General features: G+C 40.9%; 1 protein-coding gene across 2 annotated transcripts in view; it reads left to right on the top strand.

Moving 5' to 3' along the window:
• The window catches only part of CLVS1 (clavesin 1), a 181636-nt gene that overhangs the window by 79895 nt on the left and 83443 nt on the right, over window positions 1-18298 (top strand). For both annotated transcript variants that reach the window (XR_007148471.1, XM_047841785.1), the window contains exon 3: window positions 13514-13688. Coding sequence is in view for 1 of the 2 variants with exons in the window: in XM_047841785.1 (XP_047697741.1) it covers window positions 13514-13688 (175 nt within the window). In the remaining variant the exon portion in view is untranslated. The remainder of the gene's footprint in view (window positions 1-13513; window positions 13689-18298) is intronic.

The raw sequence follows: 18298 nt of genomic DNA on the forward strand, positions 1-18298 counted from the left end.
GTGGCGCACGACACGTGGCACTTGGTACTTGTTGGTGACCCTTAAATGTCAGCTCCGCTCCTTTCTTCTGAGATTAGCCAAAATGAAAATCAGCCAGACCAAAACTGTGTCTTTGGCTTACTGAACCTCACAGTAAGCGCTGTGCCCCTCTGAGATGACTCTGTCCAATTTGCCAGAGTCAGATAAATGGAGAAGTTACTCTTTTATGAAGTTTCAAGATTAGTATGGAGGGGGAAAAAAAAAGGTAAACCTTGTTTTCCTTGACAACTTCACATTAGGCTAATTAAAGAATATGTGAGTTGTCATTGCACAGTATCTGGGGCGGAATAACAAACAGATGCTCTCCTACTGATTCTTGAGGAATTTGTGTCTTCTTGCTTAAATAATAAGTAACAAATACCAGAGTGGACTTTTCTAATGGATTTCTTCAGTCTCTCAACAATGACAAATGTGTCCATGAAGAATGCATGAATCAGTAAAAAGAATGTGTCCATTCAGTATGGAATAATAACCAGAAAGGTCTGTTCTACTTGAGAGTATCCTAGCCCTTCATTTTGTCCATGTAACCCCCAGGTACCAGATTGTCTCTTTTGCAAATTGAATACCCCCAAGGATATTCTCCAAGACTCAAAGTGTTCTACCTTTTCCTGGCCCGTGGATTGGCACAACGGGCTGCCTTGGCTGCAGAGAAGGCTCGTTCGCACAAATGGACCGAATGGTTGTCCCAGCACCCATCTCTGGGAGCACAGGAGAGCTCTTCAGGGTCAGATTCTTCATTGCAGTCATCCTGGGTTCCTTTAGCTCATCCACCGGGCTTTTTTTTCCCCATGTGGGGACATCTATCTAGATAGCTTCTATCAGGAATTCATCCATTTGGCATGTATGTATTGACACTACAAGAGAAAGATTATTCACTGGAACTTGTTAATAATAACAAATAATATTTTTTTCAAGACTATTAAAAAAGGGGTCAAGACTATTGTAATAGGAAAGAGAGTTTGAACTCAACTCAGAAAACAACAGGGGCAAGTGGGGATTTACAGCCAACAGGCAGGGCAAGGTAGTGGATGGAACATTACCAAGAGAAACTTGGTTACATGTCAGGGATGGGTGGTGCAGAGAGGAGTTTGACTAGATCTCAAGGCTGGAGAGATTCTCCGTTAACTGGCTTAGCAGGGTTATTTACTGTAACTGGGTTCTGTAGGCCGAGGATGTAGACCAAGCATGAGGCCCAGGTAAAAAGGGCTGAGAGGAGCCTGACTAAAGCTTGGTCAAGGTGGGACTTTGACAATACTTGTCAATCCTTGTCAATACTTTGCTACTTCCTGTGGTAGGAAAGTCGCCTGGAGAAAGTAATATTTGACTTAGGGCTTAAAGAATGAGAAAGAGTTGGCCTGGTGAAGGGAAGGAAAAGAACAGTCTAGGCACAGAGGAAGAAAGTGCAATAGAGAAACAGCAGGAGATATTCTTGGTTCCATACACTGCCCAGCTTCCCATTCAAGTTAGTATTTCTTCCTTTGAATGTTCTGTGAGTCTCAGGGATATAGCAGGCACACTGGACCCAAGAGTCAGGAACCTAGTTATTACTGTGCAACTAACTGCTGATGTAGTTTCTCTGATCTTCTCTGGCTCTGAACCTCATTATTTAAGATTAAAAAAAAATGCAGGCATTTGGGATGGGCTCTAATTCTGGGGCTTGTACTGCACATTGCAGGATATTTAGCATCATTGGCCTTGGCCCAATAAATGCTGGTGGCAGTGTCCAAATAATGTGGAAATCATCGATTCCTCCCCCACACACATTACCAGACATCCCCCAAGTGGGAGGAAGTGATCTTACCTTTAAATGAGGATCACCACGTAATCACAAAGATTGCTACTCCCAGCCAGTTGCCTTATTCTATTTGAAGTGTAAATCCATTCTGGAAGAACCAGTCTCATCTTAATCCACTCTCCTTCCAAGCTTTCCCAGTACTCTGGCCTGCTGTGGTCAGCAATTACTTGTACATAGCAAGTACATGTAAACAGTGCTGACGTGTTGCTTCAGGATCTAGAGAATTATGTAGGTGCGTAAGTACCATCACCAATTCCTGAATGTGGGTCAAGCAGACAGGAAGTTTCAGTTCCTTCTGGGAACGTTATGAACCAGAATGAGGAAAACCCTCCTTGTGCCTTGTTTAATAAATAGAATAGGGATGGATAATAGCCCATCAGTTTATAGCAGGCAAGGATTAAAGCCAGAGAATAAACTTGAGATAGAGCCTTCCAGAGCCTGAGCATTTGAATTTTTTCCTCTTTTCCTTTTTGGAAATTAAACTGCTAATCTTTCCAAGTAGTCCCTTACAGTCTCTGAGATTTTGTTAGAATAAATATAGGCACTGAAATCCTCCTACAATAAAGAGGAACAAAATCCCAAGTCCCAAAATGTTGTATTTTCTCTTTGTGTGAATATTTAAATATATAAGTTATGTGTCTGTATACATATGTAACGCATTTTCCAAATTCTGTTCTGCTATTCAGAGTAGGATATTTTGGACCTATGTTGAAGACAAATGTATGTTGATGTTTTACAGTATCTCCTGCAGTGTAGCTCCTAAGTGGCAGCAATAAATAATAACCGCTGGCTCTAATTGCTTAGAGAATTGCCAAGTGATAATCTGTGATGTAATTAAGTAAAAGAAACTAATGTTGTCTTTAACCAGCTCCATAAAATAAGTCCCCAGAGTTTCCCCGTGTCAAGTCACCTTGTAGAGCAAAATCCTCTCCAAGCACACTCTACCTCAGGTAGGAAAAGTCAGCCAATTCTTTGGGGGGTTTTTGTTTTCTTTTCTTTTATTTTGTATTTTTTTTTTAATGTTTATTTATTTTTGAGAGAGAGAATGAGCAGGGGAGGGGCAGAGAGAGAGGGAGACACAGAATCCAAAGGAGGCTTCAGGCTCTGAGCCGTCAGCACAGAGCCCGACACGGGGCTCAAACTCATGGCCTGTGAGATCATGACCTGAGCCGAAGCCGGATGCTTAACCAACTGAGCCACCCAGGCACCCTGTACTTTGTATTGTATTGTTACATCAGCTATGATGAGCCTATGTTTATTCTTTTATAAACATATTACGTTACCTTTTGTTTCACTTCCGATTCCTAGAATTAAGCAGAGTGGAAATACGGAGTTCTGGCTGGGGCTCCGTAAGTGCGTCCATCAGAGCTCCCAGCTCACTGGTTTACAGAGTCCAGGGAGAAGGATTACCACCCTTCAGTGTCCATTCCGTGCCTGATTCGGGCTGGGTGGAGTGTGTGTGGGCGCATGTGGATCTTTCTCAAGGAGAATTCTAGAAACTCCCATATCTCTATTCTGACACGTCTTGTCTTGCCAATTCTCTATTATAAAGTCACAGGACTCTAGGCTCCAGCTGTCATCTGAAACGTCCAAAAGGTTGTTTTTTGTTTTTCTGCTGAAGTTAACCACATGTCCGGTTGCAGAAGCAGTATAGGGGGTATTTGCAAAAAGCTTTTTCTCTCCAGGCCATGGGAATATATTTATCCTGGTTTCAGAAGCATGTTCAATCCTCTTATCATTATTATGATTTGTGAACCATCACTAAGCATTTTAGGAGTTGATCAAGACCCAGATTCTCCTCATGAGGCTTGCCGTACTGGTGTTCAAACTCAGAAACAGTATAGATGGTGTTAAGGGTCTCTCTGAACCTGATAGCTTTGAAGGCACAGCCACCTTGTATCCTTCTCTCTCCAAGAATCCAATAACCTTAAAGTGTCTTAAGGAAGATAAAATAGTTGAAGGCTGATAGCCAGGTAGAAGAATGTCTACCCAAAAATGAGCCAACAAGTTACATTTCTGTCAGGGTAGATAATAAATATATAAAAATACACTATCTCCGAAAATAAGATTTTTCTTTCTATTACATAATGATTTCCTGTGGCTCTCTCCTTTTCATCTTTCGTGAATTTGATTGCTTGCTGCTGTTTCAGTAGCTTATGATTAAGAGGGCTAGAATTTTTAAAAGGGGAAAGGATAAACCAACTTTGAAAACTTCAATCAGACTGCAGACTCTCCAAATCCAGTCTCTATTAAATATTCCGATGTGAATTATCCATATTTTTCAGGGTTGAGACTCCTACTTACAGACAACTAATTTTAGAGCCTTGGGACTTCTTGGTTTTAAGATATTGTTAACCTCTTTATTAAGCACAGAGATTTGGAATTTTCATCGGAGTAGGCAATTTTCTGAATTAATTAAAATCATAAGATGTTGTGTACTTCCAACTCAAGTCACAGGTGTGCTTTCCATGAAATGCAACATCTATAGGGTTGTTTTGCTAATGTACTATTTAATTCAAGTTGTCTTGCACACTATTATCAAGTTTGTAATTTGGGAAAGGATACTCTTGATTGCAAGAGTGACAGCAGCATACGAAAGGGAAGATGCTCAGGAGGCAAAATCATTCAAAGCAATGCACTGTTATGGGATGGTTGTTTTTCTAAAATACCTTCTCACCTTACTGTCCAGTGTATTATCCTGAAAGCAATTTTGTTGTAATAAGAGCCAGACAGACTCATAGGAAAGAATATTCTAGTTCACGTGGTGACTAGTCCATAACCATGAACCCTGTGCAAAATCTGTAAATGTCACTTGAACTCCGTTGGAAGTAAGAGTAATGTGACCATCCACCTTAACTCCCTCACATCAAGGGGGATCTTGCTCTTTGTGACCTCAGTTAGGCTGATATGATCCTAGCTCTGTGCATAGTATTAAATACGCGGTACTAATTATTTACAATCTTGAGACTCTTCCTAGTTTTTACTCTTCTGCAGCTTCTCAGCCAGGGGAGTTAGCAGAAGAGAGAAGCATGAAATTAATTTTTCATAGTCATTTAGTAATGGATGGAATGCTCATAATTCATTTCCATTATAGGGTGGTTTTTTAATTCTTCTTCTGTGGCTCCCTATAGACTTTGGATCAATCCCTATCTGGAGAGCTGGATGCAATAAACCTTTTCCTCACTTGCATGTCAGGCTGTCTTTAAGTGGTATTTGGGGATGAGTTTTTTCCCAGTGGGCTAAGAATCTTATGGTATACCAGACTTCCTATCTAGAAACATCCCCATCTAGCATTTATTATTAACTCTTCTAGACTGTCATTTTCTTGGTCTTAATTAATGCCATTACTAACCTTATGTGAAAGCATGCATGGTCTTTTCCTAAGCCAAAATCTAATCATAAAGCCTAGTTTCCTTTCCCCCTCTTGGATACATGGTGCTTAGTAGCACATTGTTCTATAAATGCGAGCCATAATGGCAAAAGTGCTTAAGGACACGCATCTGACACCACTACCTCTAGCAATGAGCATAAGAGACATTGACACAGAGGAAAATTTACCCACTGGTGTTCTCAAAGTGGCTTTTGTGTATTTTCACTGTTTCGAAGCATCTAACAGGTTGGTTTAGCCTACCTGCCTTTCTTCCTTCACCGAGCACCATTTGTTCAGTATCCACTATGTGTAGGTACTGGTGATTGCCAGGGATTCAAAGACAAATAATACACTCCCAGCTCTGGTGAGCTCATAGTCTAGGCTATAGAGGCAAGTGGTCTTTTATAAATAGAACAGGAAACATTCTTGTCTGCAGACATGGCATCTATTTAAAGTGGTATTTCATCACCTGTGTGGCAGGAATTCAGACTCCAAACAACCATGTACTTCCAGGCACCCTCTTGACAGCTTTGGTGTCAAATCATATTAATACGAATATCAACACTGTATGCTGTCCTGGGTGCTGATTATTGCTATGTCAGAACCTCTGTAAGATACAACTGCAGCGCCTGTGACTCACTTCTTACCTGACATTTGTCCTATTAAGTAGCCCTGTCTTTCCTCTCTTCACACCTACATCTAATCTGTAACTAAGTCCTAAGTACTGTCTTTCCCAGTTCTTCTCACATCTCTACAATTTCCATTCAGTTCTCACCTAATGTATTGCTGTCACCTCCTCCTAATTGGGCTGTGTGACTCCAGTCTCCTGACTCCAATTTACAGTCCCTGTTGCCAGTCCAAATCTTCCTAAAACATAACCACCGTTGCTTCCCCCTACTGCATAAACACTCAGTAGTTCTCCCATTGAGCGGAATGAAGAAGCCACAACCCCATTTCTAACCATATTTCTACATTCTATTCTCTTTGTTCCATGGCATAGGCAAGCATGCCCTGGCTCCCAGTACTTGGTCTCTGTGCTCTCAACTCTTACTGGTGTTTGTATGGCTCCTTCTTCCCTTTCCCTTCTCTGTCCAGTGTCCAAACCTTCCCATTCTTCACAGCCCAGCTGAAGATGTCCCAAGTCCCCCAGCCACAAGTGATCTTTTCTCAGTACTGTGGGCGAGTTGCTATGATCCTTCTTCTGCAGATGAGAAAACGAAACCACAGAGAGATAAATAACTTACGAAGCTCACATGGCCAGGAATGGCCAGGATTTGAATCAGAGTCCGCCCAACTCCAAATCTCATTGCTTTTAATGATCTTGCTTCATTTGCCTCCCATATACATATTTTTGAATGTCTTCTACCAGTTCCCATGTACTTGCAGAAAAGGAAAAAAAAAATCCTCTTATCTTACGTGTTGTCCATAAAGTTGAACTTTTGTTAAACCTTTGAATGAATGCCTCCTGACTCCTTATCCAGTTCCAGGTACTTCAGAAATTTAAAAGAAGACATTAATTGATGAGAAATTATATTATCTGTTTAAGTGAGCAGATAGATACACTTGGTGTTAATTTAATTATTTTTAATTTGGGGGAGACTTTAGAAGCATTTGGATCAAATGTGATGAAAACATAGGTTTTATTTATTCAAACTATTTCTTGATTTAAACAAAAATATAACTGAACGGGATGGAAGACAAGTTCTAGGAGAATTAACTCTAAACGGTGAGTTATTGTAGGTGCACACGCACACAATTCGTACCCTTATTTGCCACAGAAACACAAAAAAGGAAGGACGCTGGCCGACTGGAGTTGTGAGTTTTAGTTCCAGTACCATTTTGAATATTGGGTATGAATACTTGACATTCTTGTGTCTGTATCTCGAGATGTAGGCCTGTCGGGATTGGTCTACAGAAACACGGCCTCTTATCTTCAAGCTTTACGTGAGTGACAAAACACTGTTTTCACCATTTTTATCTCTGTTTTCTCTACATGAGTTCTAAGTGAGGGTCCCGTTCTTAGACAAGATTATTACCCTTTTGTGCTCTGTCCTCTGTAAGCAAATGGTTGGGGAAGAGGTGAGCTTGGACCAGAGATGACAGCCCCATCCTCTTTCCATGGATTGTTGCCATACTTGGTAGAGCCAGACAAACATCTGAAAGGGTTGTACTTGTTTGTATAAACTACACTCCATTTAACTTGAGAATCTGTCACCCGGACTGCACTAAAATTTCCGAAAGCAGATGATATGCTATAGCTCGCCCCCTTATCTAAAACTCCACACACAGGAAGGGCCGCGTATGTTATGTTTGAATGGTATCGAATACATTATTCCTTTTATCTGATGCAGAGGCTTTGAGAACCAGATATTCCCATACTGCAACTAATCATAAATCAACAGGCAACTCATTATTCTGGTGTTACAAGGAATTGTATTCTTATGTTAACATAAATCCTATTCACTGACCAGAATAGGATGAAATTAATAGATGATAAGTTAATTGCAAGATGTTCTCTCTTCCTTTTTTTCACTTATTCTTTCTCTTTCCTTCTCTCATCTCTTTTTCCCTTTCTCCCTTTCTCTCTCCTCTTGAGAGCATGAGCCTCATCAAATCATGTGAGGCAGAATTAAATCCAGGCTTCTGTTCCCTCAGTGATCATCCCTGCTGAGAAAAGTAATTGTCTAATTTACTTTCCAGCTAACATTTAGGAAAATAAATTGAATAGTAAGCGCCTGCAAATATTAAGTCTACTACGGCAAAGCTAAACGTGTTTGTTAGTATCTTCCTTGCACCTAATGTTTTCAAAACACATTTTTTTTCACTTTTCCTTGATTACCTCATTGAGAAATATGGGTTCATTTTCCTCAATGCACAATGACACACACACACCGTTCAGCTAAGCCTTGATTCATGTAGGAATTATTAGAAGTCATTTAGGAAAATATATCACCAGAATTCCCATCTCAGACCATGTTTTGAAAACCCTCAGTTTTAGGAGAGGAGAAAATAGTTTCCTCTGGATAGAACACGATTCAATTTGTACATTTCTTATTGTCCTGTTATCATCACCTCCATGAAATCAGTGGGACCAAAAAGGTTACCCCTGTAATTCATGCAAGTACCAATACTGCCTCCTATTGGGATGTGCTTCACAAAGCTTCTTCACACATCATTTTGCATAATTCTTGCAACAACCCTCTCGTGGAGGAGCAGGAAATTGCCCCTTACTGAACTCCAGACTCCTATCAGTGTGGTCGCATATTTGGTGTGTGGCACAGCTGGGATGTCAAGCCTTGAAGTACAAGTCCTTTGGTCCCTTTACTAAAATAGAGTTCTTCCCCTGTCCAGAGACGAAAATGCACCAGAGGAGCAATGGATGGAGCACGTGTTCCTCTCCACCTCGGCCAGGGCATCCTTACCAGATAAGGGGCAAAGTGTAGTCAGTAACTGTGAAAGCCATGCCATGGTTATTTTGATAATTAACATTGAAAGAAGCTTCAAAGGGGTGAAGACATAAAGAAGCATGCTCAGCTACACCGTTTCTGCATCTGTGAATAGAACATAGATATTTGGTAGCCATTTGCTTAGCTACCATTAGCCATTAGCCATTAGCCATTTGCAAAAGCATTTTGTGGTTTAAGGAGGACTTTAAAAACTTCCCAAGAAAAAAACTAAACACTTGATGACATTGAGTGTGAAGTTAAGAGATTTTGAGATAGAACTGGCCAAAAAGCTTTAACTACAAATATTAAGAGACTTCTTGCTGCAGTAGAAAAGTTTAGAATAGGAATATACACTGTGACTTCAGAATGATTCAGAGGCTTCTCACTGCTCTTCCTAAGAACTGGTGTCACTGGCAACCCTATCATATCTTTACATGGTTATTTGATCACATGTAGCAGGGTTTTTGTTTTTTTTTTTTCCTTATGGGAGTCTAGGATCTAGGTTCTAAGTTCTAGAATCTCCACTGAAATTTCAAAGCACAAAAGAATCACTTCTTGAAGCTTAAGTGTCTTCTCATTGATAAAAGGCTTACGATCTGCACTATTTTGCGTCCCATTTGTAGTATGCTCTTGCTAAATTGTAAAGCCTCGGGTAACAATATTGGGTGCTCAGCTCATAAAAACAATAGGACCTAAAAATGAGTCACTACTTGTAATCTCTAAGTGCTCACAGTATAATAATAAAAACCCTTAGATAAACCATGACTATGTCCTAATCAATATAGATATTAATATAAATATATTATCCTTTTTGGGGGGAGGTTTCTATTGGTTAGTAATATAGTTCTTTACATTCCATTGGCAATTTGTAGTTCATATAGTGCTTTCACATATATTATCACATTTGTGCTTTTAATTGTCAATTGAAAACTGATACAATCCACAACTGAGTTCTGTTCTCATTTCTACAATTTACTTAAAGTAGCTGAATTGTTCATGACCATTTTGGTTTGCTTAGAAACCTTGTTAGAAGATTCATGGAAACTTACCACAACAGATTATAAACTCTAATAAAAACTTAAAAAAAATAAACTTCTTGTTTAGAGCAATTTTAGATTTACACAATTTTTATGAAGAGAGCACAGTTTCCCCTGTGCCCTGCCTTCAGTTACCCCTATTATTAACATCTTACATTAGTATAGTCTATTTATTATGTCTAATAAACTGATATGACACATTTTTTATTTACTAAGTCCATAATTTATTCAGATTTCCTTAGTTTCTACCTGGTATCTTTTTTCTGTCGCAGGATCCCATCCAAGATACCACATTACATTCAATCTTCATGTCTTCTCAGGCTCCTCTTGGTTGTGACAGTTTCTCAGACTTTCCTTGCCTTTTAATGAACTTGACAATTTTGAGGCATGCTGGTCAAGCATTTTGTAGAATGTCCCTCAATTGGAATTTGTCTAATGTTTTCCTCTTGATTTACTTGGAATTATGGCTTTTTGGGAAGAAGATCACAGGGGTAAAGTACCTTTTTCATCACCATATCAAAGGATAATACTATCAACATGAGTTGTCTCTGTGCCACAAATGTGAGCAATAATAAATGATTACGTTCTTCAGCCACTGAGTTTGGGGACCCTAGTCACCTGGCCAAGGTAGGGCTTGGAGGTTTCTCCAGCTTGTACTTACTCTTGTTTCCCTTTCCGTACTGTACCCTTTGGAAGGAAGTCACCACACTCAGCCCGCACTTAGGGAGTGGGGATTTATGCCTCACCTTCTTGAGGGCAGAGTATCTGCATAAAGTATTTGGTCTGAGAGGTATTTTTAAATTATAAAAACCTGGGAGGATTTCACAACTCAACAGTGTTGTAAGGAGGAATGAGGAAAAAGGTGAGGAACTCCATAGGAGGAAGGCAAGAAGTAAGGAATTCAAGATGATCATCACAACTAAGGCATGAGGTGAGGTTGTATGCCTCACCGGGGGTTAAACGTTATGACCTGAAACATAATCCATTCAACTTTTTCCTGATCATCCAGTTCCTCTGTTAAAGTGAAGCATTTGAACATTGGGAAACTATAATGAAGTCCAGAATCCCTTCACTTTTCTCCTGAGATCATCCCATGGATATAATACTTCATGCATTGACAATGCCTATCCTTCAGTAAGGTTCTGGTGTTGAAAATGCATGAAATGGTTTCCCCATTTCCAGAGTTCGATACCTTTTCTTGAGAGTGGATTCAAGTGGATATGTGATGAGAAGAGGTGTTGTCTCTCAAATTATACTGTTGCATTTGACTTAGTTAACTACTGATATTGGACAGCGGTTGCTGTATAACAAACCATCCCCAAACTCAGTGGCTGAAGAAAGTAATCATTTATTATTGCTCACATTTGTAGGACAGCTAGAGTTTATCTAGCCTGGGTTCAGCTAGGTAGTTCTGGTTCTCATGAAGATCTGTTAGTTGGCTGGGGAGTCACTGATCTGTGTTCCTCACCCTTTTCTTCAATTCAGCATGCTAGCTGTAGCATGTTTTAATCATAGCAACATCAAAAGGCAAAGGAAGAAGTAGTAATATTTGCAATCTATCATACCGTTATTTCTCGAAACACTCTTTTTTTTTTCTTGTAACTCATGACTATCTCCATCCTCTTATCTTTTATTTCCTTAATTCTTCTTCCTTCAACTCAGTACTGTAAATAGGCTCTACCTAAGGTTTTGCCTTTTAGTCCTAACTTTCTCCATGTGTGTGCTCTTCTTAAGAAGGCTTATCCAGGGTCAGATTTTCTAATTCCCTAGTGGTAGTTTCCAGTTTACTATTAGGCACTTCCGTATTTTCATAATCTTTAGTCCCATGCTCCCCTTAAAGCAATGTTTCTCCCGAATACAAAGCTGTATTGTTTTTTTAAGATTTTATTTTTAACTACTCTCTACACCCAACATGGGGCTCAAACTCACGACCCCAAGATCAAGAGGCACGTGCTCTACTGACTGAACCAACTGACTGAACCAACTGACTGCTCTACTGACTGAACCAACCAACCATACATACATACATATAACATAAAGCTGTATGCCTGAAAAGGACTTTGGTCTTCATTTAATGTTTGATGTGGATGCAAAAACAAAAAGTCCTGATGAAAACCTATCCTACATTAATAGGAATCTGACAGCTCTTAACGTTAAAAGAGAACACATCTGAAAGAAAACAATAATGATGAGGGGAGTATTAAACACCCTTTCCTATGAGAAACGGTTAAAGTTACTAATATTTTTTTTAATCTAGAGATTACATGGGGCATCATGATCATCATGTTTGCAGAGTTGAAGGTATGCAATATGGAAGACCTGAGGTGTTTTCTTTTGTAGCAGAACTACACCCAATAGGTAGATTTGGGGAAGGAAAATTTTAGCTTGATGTAAGAAAGAAATTTTTAGTGAAAGAACTGTATGGAAACAGAATGGGCTATATGTATATCTTCATTTTTCAATTATTGTCACCCATCTTTCCTGAAATATCTCGCTTCCCTTTCTCTCGATCATCAAAATCCTATCCATCCTTTAAGATTAATCCCAAGCCTTCATCTCTCCACAAACTCTTCCCTGACGACTCAAATTTTATTGATCCTTTCAACTCATGTCCATAATTTCCTAGCCCACCCCAGCTAAATTAAGTGCTCTTTGAAAATAGAAATACAACATATAATTTTATAATCTTAAGTATGAAACACAATGTTGAGCTTCTAATAGACATTCAGTAAATTCTCACTGATTTACTGTTAGAAATCTTCCCGATTTCTCATCCGGAATCATTAGGCTTGGTTAGAATTTGAACCAGGTTGAAATGCCCAAGAGTCTGATCATTTCATACTTCTTTCACAAGAGGAGATGCCTTCTGATCTTAATAGTAGCCTGAAATACGGAATTTTGCCATCACTTGCCATGCAAGCTTACATTTTCCTACTTATCAAAAAAGACAGACACTGAATTCACAGGTTCTCTAAGATTTTTGATTTATATATAGCTCAGATAATTTGTTGGAAGAATTAGCAGAAGGAAATTGCCATCAACTTCCTCATGTCTGCAAATTATCTCACACAAAAATCATCTGGTGAATGGGAATATATGGCGTGGAGGAACACATACAACACTGGGGAACGTCGCTCTCGTTGGCATGCCGGTCTGCCTGTTGTCATAGTTACCGATGTACTCCGAGCGGTTTCCCTCCTGAATCATACTCTGCAAACCCTCAATGAAAATAAGCTATGCTTCCTGCTTTATTTTTCTCTAACCAAGAACTGAAGCTAGGAAATAGCGTCAATTGCATGGGTGTTTTTATACTTTCAGCAAGATTTTAAGCATACAAAAACAATGAGGAATTTAATCAAAATAAGTGCCTCTGATTGCAGTTTTTACCTTATTTGTTCAGCGATGATTCACTGAGGAGCTAGGTGTCGAGGATACAACTAAGATTATGGCCCAGTCCTCGCCCTAGAAGCTGACAGAGCTCTGCGAGGGAGAGAGACGGGTACGGGATGCATTTCGGGGAAATGCAATCAGTTTTGTGCCAGAAACAGAGTATGGAAACCAATGGAAACGCTAAAGAGAAATAACTTTAAAGTTCGGGGTGCTGATGCAGTTGTATCAGAGGGAGGCTCCCATCCTGTGACTCTTGCCACGTTGTTCCTCTGAAGTTTAGCAAACGTATTTTTGGTCACTTTGGATACAGGACACCTGCATCACCCTGCAGGTTGGGCTTATGGAGCAGCGGCATGAGGCGACCAGCCCTCTACTCACAACGTGCTATCGCCTGCTGATACTCACACACAGTCTCCCCTTTGTGCTTTGGCTCCAGGAACTCCTTCACAGACATCCTCCGTGCCATCCTGCTGTCCCTGGAAGTCCTTATCGAAGATCCAGAGCTGCAGATAAATGGCTTCATTTTAATCATAGACTGGAGTAATTTTTCCTTCAAACAAGCCTCCAAACTGACACCTTCAATCCTCAAACTGGCTATCGAAGGGCTGCAGGTATGTTCACCCGACGTACAGTACGGGACCGTGTGACAGTGTACTTTTTTCTTATTCCAACCCAAGTAATATTTGTCCTTTGGAATAGGAAAGGAAAACTTAGATGCAGTTCACCTGTGACTCCTCCATATTTTCACTCCAGCCTGAGTTAGGCTTTTTTTTTAAAGTCAGTCTTCGTTTTCATTAACAACTCTAAAGTACTGTTACCACAGGCACAAATTACCTACTGTAGCAATTATGAATAAAGCTCAGAGATGTTTTAGCCTCATCCATCTGAGAGTTCACAAAAATTAAAACTAGAAAACATCTGCTCTATGAGCATGCCCTATGTAGAGGTGGCATGGGGGCCTTCCACTCTTTCTAGAAACAGTGTTGCACTATGGAAATGCACCCCGTGGACCCTCATTTCCCAGAATGCACTGTGCTTGAGTGTCTGTACTAAAGTAAACCACGTCAGTGCAGACAAAGGAAGCAGACAAAACTCTACTTACTGTTTGTGTGACCAGTTGTCAGGACTTTGGGGAAGGGGGTTTTGTGCTGCACGGAGGTCGGGATAGTCAGTCTTGGGGTTCCTTCTACTTTTAAAAGCCAGTGATTCTGTGAAAAGTAACAAACTCAAAGGGCACTGCTGGGTAGCTTTCTGGTGACAACACTATTACAGTACAAAGTAAAGGCACAGTTCGGGAAGGTTCAGAATCAGCACAGATAAAACCCATGTCCCTTCTTAATTTTGAAGGAAGAATGACTCAATGCGGTGACCCTCCCCAAAGATGGCAGTGACATGAAGCTATGTAGAAAAATAAATATTTGCTAATTCTCAGATCAGCAGCCATTACCCTTGCTCTTCAAAGTGCAAAAGTAGGAGACCCATTTCCACCACTCATCATCGTCTAGTGTGATGGGTGGTTGATGGGTCTGTTTCTTGAACTGTGGCTTATTCGTATCGGGCCTCCTACAGATCTCTAGCACCTCGTAGGCCTCTGATAAACAGGTTTGTTGAATGGATCTTATTTTATTGAAATGGTTTCCTATTTCAAGGGTAGGAGAAATAGAACGGGCATTTCAGAAGAGGAGGAGCAAGTACACCCTCTTCCACTAATGCCACGTTATCCTGGGGGGCTGTATCATGCAGTGTACGGGGGACACGTTTTGGAAGTTGCTTTCGCATTTCTAGACTACAGGCAGTGTCCTGCCTTACCTTAACCAACCCGATCACAGACTGGTCTGCCCTATACTATCGATCACTTTCTCTCAGCTTTAACTCCTTTTCTCCAGACTCCTCTTATCCAAATCACTGAACCTCTGATCTCTCTCTCCTTACAGCTTTTATCAAAAAGAGTTTGAAAGGAAGCTGCAAAGTTTATTTCATGCTCTATAATTATGCTGACCATATTTCCAGGGTTTTCTGTGGTAGTACAAGCTTCATTTAATTTTATCCGTTTTAAAAAAGATAATCCAATACATGTGTAAGTAGCTGTGATTCTAGCTCTATGTATTTATAAGATTTTTTTTTCATAAATCAGGAAAGAAATGTCCTTTATCCAACCTTGTATTCCAGTTTTTCTTTCTTAAAACGTGTGAACTATATAATATGTCCCTTGCCAACTCCACTGGGCTGATGTGGGTCTTACTGAGTTAATGCATGTGATGTGTTTTAAAAGGTAAGGCTACACATAAGCTTGTAAGATGTTTTTGTGAGAAATAGTAGGTGAACTTTTGTGGGCAAGGTGAGTCCCATCTGGGCCTTTACTTGGACTAGGGCCTGGGATGAATTTCACAACATCCTTCCTATAGCTCTGGTTAAGGAGTAACTTCTACTGAGAGAAGGGAGATGCATGAGGTCAAGGTCAGAGTGGAGTAAAAGTACTTCCTCCCATCATCTCACAGAACAATGACCTGAATCCCTTTACTCCTCTCCCTTTATGTAAAGCAAGGTAAACTCCTTTGACGGTGGGTAAGTATCAGGCCAGTCTGGAGTCAGGCAATCTGGATTGGAATGCAGATTTTTCTGGGAATTCTGCCTGCCCAGGCCCTGAATCCCTGGAACCCTTAGGAAGGTGCAGTCTCTCCTGCTAGGAGAAGGAAGCCAATGGTCCCAGGGGAAGCTAAGCATGGGTGTAGCTCCTCCATTTTGGATACAGGCTCCCTGGACCATCTAGCTGTTGTCTGGGCCACTGTGAAAACTCCCTCAGGGCCACTGCAGATAGGTGCTGCTTTTGTTCCACAGAGGGCAGTCAGATATGGCCATTCACTGGCAACTTCTCACTCCAGGCGATTATCTCCGAGGCTCATTCCAGGCTTTTCTCTGAGGGGACATTCAGACACCATGGTCACCCCTCTACTGGCTCTCTCAGTGATCTGTCTTCATTGCAGGGATTGTTTTTATCCACAGTGTAGCCATTAGCTCCTTTGACATTTCAAAAAAGTCAGAACTTGTACTGAGCAGAATTCATGCCTTTGGTATTATGCTAAGTGAAATAAGTCAGCCAGAGAAAGACAGATATCATATGATTTCACTCGTGTGTGGAATTTGAGGAACTTAACAGAAGACCATGGGGGAAGGGAAAGAAAAGTAAGATGCAAACAGAGAGGGATGCAAACCATAAGAGACTCACAAATACAAAGAACAAACTGAGGGATAATGGGGTGGGGAAAATGGGTGATGGGCACTGACAAGGGCACTTGTTGGGATGAGCACTGGGTGTTGTATGTAAGTGAGGAATCATGGGAATCTATTCCTGAAGCCAAGACTACACTGTATGTTAGCTAACTTGACCAAAAAAAAAAACAAAGAAAAGCATTCATACCCGTGTGGTCACCCTTGTAAAAGGAGGATTTCATACAGGTCTCCATTTGCCAGCCACGAAGATTCGAGATTAATTCTACAATACTGCTGACACGGGCAAAGGCATAGACTGTTGTGGAGAAAGGGAACTCGAGGTGAGGCCAGTCAGCGAGAGAAGGGAAGCCCCTGTTCTTCTTCCCTTGCACCCTCTGAGAGGCCTGAAGAGGTTAGAGTATCTGCTAGACATGCGGGAAATTGCAGGGGACGGAGATCCTGTGTTCCAGTGAGGAGACCTTGCTCTCTCTGCCGTTCTGCCTTTGTAGGGTTGGTGTGAGACAGCAGCCTTGTCAGAAGGAATCATCAGACCACTTTCGTGCTAGGCCATCTGGTTTAGGGTTTTGGCTATTTATAGGAACTGTCTCAGATTACCTGCTGCTCAAACCCTAGATAATTTGGGGCCCTGGGGGCATTACCACACATAGGTAATACAACGCCTACCGCAGGGAGGAGGGAGGAGGGCGTGGGGGCTCACTGCTCAGGCAGTGAGAATTTAGAATCGTTTTTGGTCATCCCACACCTTGCGTAACACACTAGTCCCCAAACCCTGAGTTTTAGCCCTATTACCTCCATTCTTAGTTCTCTGTAAAGACAGTTGTTCAGCGCAACCCTCGGTTACTAGTTGTTGTGCGTTGAGTTCCTTGAGGAGCAGACTCTGCCAGAGATTAGCATGAGGTTCATCAGGGAGTGATCTTGGGATCAACCCCTGTAGAAGGGAAGCTATGGAAGAATGTTTGCCAGCAGAAGTCAAGCTAGGATTCTGGCATTTCCCGTGAAAGCCTCGGGTGTTGCGACTGAGATGACCCTTCAGATTTCTCCCTGACTGGGGCCAAGGGGTTGGACTTTGATATTCCCACACTGTTCAGTCATTGGGTACAGGCTGCTCTGGGAAATGGTTGTGAGTTTGGGCGAAGTGACTCTCTTCGGCCGAAGCCCCAGAGAGCACTGTTATCTGCCAGCTTTCTGCTAGCAACATCCCCGAGCAACTGGGGGATAACTCCGCAGTCCTGAATGAGGCCTGGCAGTATATCAGAATTTCTACCATAATACGAAGCAAAAGATATTTGGAATATTCTGTAATGGAATGTCAAGGAGCTTCCTTTATTTGGAATCTAGGTGTTGAACTGCTTTTTTTTCTTGGTTACATAAAGTCCTCAATTCTACCCAAAGTGGAAGAAATACCCAGTAATACTGAGGTGATGGGCACTGGGCAGGGAAATCAGTGGCCTACCAGTTGTATTCCTGTGCCTCAAAAGGCAATTATATATATTCAACTGATCCTTGATAAAGGAGAAAAGGCAGCACAATGGAACTGAGATAGTCTTTTCAACAAATTGTGCTAGAACGGGACATGTCATGTGCAAAAAACTGAATCTAGATAGAGACGTTACACTCTTCACAAAAACTAACTCAGAACGGATCACAGACCTAAGTGTAAAATTGAAAGCTATATAAATCTAATAAGATAACATAGGAGAAAACCTTTGTGACCTTGGTTATGGCAATGACTTTTTAGATAAACCACCAAAGGCACAATCCATGAAAGAAATAATTGATAAGCTGGACTTCATTAAAATTAAAGACTTCTGCTCTGCAAAAGACCGTGTCAAGAGGATAAGAAGAAAAGTCAGACTGGGAGAAAATATTTGCAAAGATACACGTGATAAAGAACTGCTATCCAAAATATACAAAGAACACTTCAAACTCAACGATAAGAAAGTGAACAATCCAATTAAAAAATTGGCCGGAGACCTGAATAAACACGTCA

The sequence above is a fragment of the Prionailurus viverrinus genome, chromosome F2 (genome assembly GCF_022837055.1).
Source record: "Prionailurus viverrinus isolate Anna chromosome F2, UM_Priviv_1.0, whole genome shotgun sequence".
NCBI classification, from domain to species: domain Eukaryota; kingdom Metazoa; phylum Chordata; class Mammalia; order Carnivora; family Felidae; genus Prionailurus; species Prionailurus viverrinus.